This window comes from Nicotiana tomentosiformis, chromosome 3, assembly GCF_000390325.3.
Source record: "Nicotiana tomentosiformis chromosome 3, ASM39032v3, whole genome shotgun sequence".
NCBI classification, from domain to species: Eukaryota; Viridiplantae; Streptophyta; class Magnoliopsida; order Solanales; family Solanaceae; genus Nicotiana; species Nicotiana tomentosiformis.
The window spans coordinates 24,971,145-24,974,741 of record NC_090814.1 but is presented as its reverse complement, the minus strand read 5'-3'; the positions used below and the strand labels follow the sequence as shown (position 1 = coordinate 24,974,741).

The following is a 3,597-nucleotide window of genomic DNA, read 5'->3' as shown; positions in this document are numbered from 1 at the left end:
CTTGTGAGTATTTAATTTAATGCTTGTTTATGATTGATTGGATGTTGATTATTTAGCCTTGTTTATGCTTTAATTTTAGAATTAATGGTTGCCAATATTGATTCATGCCTTTTTGACTTGGTCTTTACTTGAGAAAGAGGGACCTAGTCTAGGAAAGTTTGGCTAACAAACAATTGGGCTAATTAAGGATTTGATTAGCCTAATTAAAGGGTTTGAACTAGAGATAGGAAAACCTCGACTTGAGCTCATATCAACCATTTAGCTTGATACCCATTTGGCCTTAAGAAAGTCAAATTTGGCAAAATCACTCTATGAACGAGAGGTATTGAGTGGGCAACTTAGAGTTGAAAGCTATAATACACTTCGATCAATAAAACAAGTGTTAACAAATTTAACCCATTAGGAGAACACCTAGGTGAAGGTCACATCCTTAGGCCTTTTAACCATTTCTTAAAAATAACAAAAATAATCATTCGCTTTCTAGTTTCGTCTCATTAGTTTATAATTGATAGTGGTAATTTAGAAGTAGAAAACAAAACCCTTTGCTTGGAAGTGAAATTTAGTTATTTTATTTGCTCTCGTCAAGTGTATACCCCTAACACCCATATTAAACTCCCTGTGAAAATCAACCCCGACTCTTGTTGGGTACTATTCTTCCAACGACCGTTTCCACTCACTATTGAGTGCGGATTGGACGTGGATCAATTTTTGGTGCTGTTGTTGGGGAGTTAAAACGGTGTTAGCTATATATTTGAGATTGGTTTTGGAATATTTTCTTTCCCTTCCGTGTTACTAACTTGTGTGAGAAATTATAGGTACAAACATGGCAAACAATGAGCTTGGAAATTTTCCTTTGGGGGAATTGGACGGTGAGGAAGAACAAGTAGAGGAGGTACCTTATGAGCCACAAGCCAATCGCAGAGTCCGGGTACCTCATAAAAATGTGTTTGTTCCAACCCCACCTCCACCAAGAGCGGCTCCACACTGGATATTGCCCAACAAAAGTTATGCTAGTGCAATAGTCCCTCCTCGTATTAGGGCGGGCAACTCCAAATCACCAATGTGATGCCCACTTTGTTTGAGCAACGGCGTTTCTTCACCGGTTCTCCAACTCAAAATGTTTATAAACATTTGCAGGGCTTTGTGGATACATGTTGGGGGAGAAAGCAAACTAATGCTTCCGATGATGCATTAAGGCTAATGCTTTTTCCCTTCTCTCTACGGGTGAAAGCTTTGGAATGGTTGGAACAATTGCCGAACCATTCAATTCACACTTGGGATTAGTTGGCGGAATAGTTCATTGCTACATTATTTTCTCTCGGGCACATGGCTACACTTCGATATGAGATCTTGGCATTCAAGCAAGAGCCAAATGAACCACTACACGAGATATGAGAGCGCTATATAACAATGGTTAAGGAATGTCCCAACAACGATATGACGAAAAACATGATTCAACAAACCTCTTATCGTGGGACTAACACAACCAACTAATGTGTAGTGAATCAACAAGCCGGTGGGAACTTTATGACTATGCCTTATTCGGAGGCGTGTGAAATCTTAGATGAGTTGGCGGAAACATCGTCGGCTTAGCAATCCCGGGCCAATGTTCCACAAGGTGATCCGAATATAATCTACCTTCACAATGAATTGAAAGACCATGGGTAAGCCATTGCCGAATTGACCACTACCATGACTTAACTAGCAAAGGCCCAACTAAATCAAGTGCAATCTCCTAAGCAAGTCAACTCTATGGAGGGAGTGAATATGATGAACAAGAGGAGGACAAAGGGTCCAAGTAAAAACTTGAGTGGACAATTATGTGCAAGATGATTGTGATTTTGAGCAAGATGATTCCTATAATGAACAAGAGGAGGAAGTGCCATATGTTAACAATTTTTAAGGGCAAAGAAACAACTTCCAGGGGCCCAAACCAACAACAATGGCGACCACAAAACAATCATGGAAATTGGAGTTCTAAAAATCAATGGAATTGGCATAACAACAACAATCAAGGGAATTGAAGTGGAAACAACCAAGGAAATTGGGGAGGCAACAATCAAGGTGGATGGAGTAACAATCAAAGCAACCGGGGGTTGGGTTTTCAAAGGCCCCCAATGTATCAACAACCGATCAACCCATCTCCTTATCATTTCCATGGTTCAAGTTATTCAAACAATGAGATCGGACGTATTGAAAATATGTTCAAGCAAATGATGGAAAAGAATGCCGATTCGAATGCCCAACTTGCTCCCACAACACGTCTATCCGCAACCCAAAAGTTCCAATGGAGAAAATCTCTCAAGCCTTAAATTCTCATCATAAGGTGGCACTCCCGAGTGATACGGTGGTAAACCCAAAGGGTGGTAACAATACGGGGCATGCCATGGTAGTCATCATAAGAAGTGGAAGAGGCGGGAATGCACCCACCTCAAGTGGAAGGCGACTTGTTGATGATGATCAAGTGATGCAAGAAGAAGAGGTCCTGAACAATGTTGTGCAACCTAATGAGGAAGTTCGGATTGATATTGATGATAGTGTGGAAGAAAATCAAGAGGAGGTGAACCCGTCTAGGGAATACATCATTGACATACCGGAGCCGGTAGTGCAAAAGGCTAAGGCACCGTTGCCTAACCTTCCACCTCCATACCCTCGAAGACTCAGCAAGCAAAATGGTGAGAATCAATTCAAAAAGTTCATTCAAATGATGAAGAGTTTCTCAATCAATGTACCATTGGTCGAAGCTTTAGAACAAATGCTCGGTTATGAAACATTTATGAAGGATTTTGTGATAAAGAAGTGGTCAATGAAATTGGAGACCAACAAAGTCAATCATCAAGTGAGTGCAATTGTTCATTCAATGGCTCCTAAGTTGGAGGATCCCGGTGCTTTCACGATTCTTTGTACAATTGGAAGTGTCGAGTTTGCTAAAGCTCTTTGTGATCTTGGGGAAAGTATCAATTTATGCCCTATTCGGTTTTCAAGTTGGGAATTGGGCAAATGGATGATCGTACCATGAGATTGCAAATGGATGATCGTACCATGAAAAAGGCGTAGGGTGTGATTGAAGATGTTTTGGTCCGGGTTGATAAATTCCTTCTTCCGGCGGATTTTGTCATTCTAGATTGTGAAGTTGATTATGAAGTGCCAATTATTCTTGGGAGACCTTTCCTTGCTACGGGGAAGGCTCTTTATGATGTTGAAGCCGGAGAAATCACTTTTCGGGTTGGTGAGGAAAAAGTAGTATTCCATGTGTGTAAGTCCATGCGGCAACCAAATAGCAATGAGGTGTGTTCTTTTGTGGACTTGGTGACCGATGTCATTGTTGATGATACAAGTACTACAATCAATGTGGGTGATATGTTGGAGTCCGTCTTGCTCAACTTTGATGATGACGAGATGGAGGGCTTCATGGAATGTGTGAACTCTTTGCAAAGAATGGGGTCGTACAACTATGCACCCCGAAAATTGTCCTTGGATCTTGAAAATATGAAGACTCCTCCTACAAAGCCTTCTATTGAAGAGCCTCCTACATTGGAGTTGAATCCATTGCATCCACATCTTCGATATGAATTTCTTGGCCCTTGTTCTACTTTA

General features: G+C 41.0%; 1 protein-coding gene across 1 annotated transcript; it reads left to right on the top strand.

Annotated features, from left to right (window-relative positions):
* The first annotated feature begins 2,287 nt into the window (after positions 1–2,287).
* On the top strand, positions 2,288–3,057 carry LOC138907508 (uncharacterized). Its single transcript, XM_070198107.1, has 2 exons — positions 2,288–2,839; positions 2,986–3,057. Exons 1-2 carry the CDS (start codon positions 2,288–2,290, stop codon positions 3,055–3,057), a joined length of 624 nt encoding a protein of 207 aa, XP_070054208.1.
* Positions 3,058–3,597: the final 540 nt, after the last annotated feature.

Coding starts and splice junctions, on each gene's coding strand:
- LOC138907508 (XM_070198107.1), top strand. CDS start 2,288: ATGGAGAAAATCTCTCAAGCCTTAAATTCTCATCATAAGGTGGCACTC. Junction 2,840..2,985: donor CCAACAAAGTCAATCATCAA/GTGAGTGCAATT, acceptor TCGGTTTTCAAG/TTGGGAATTGGGCAAATGGA.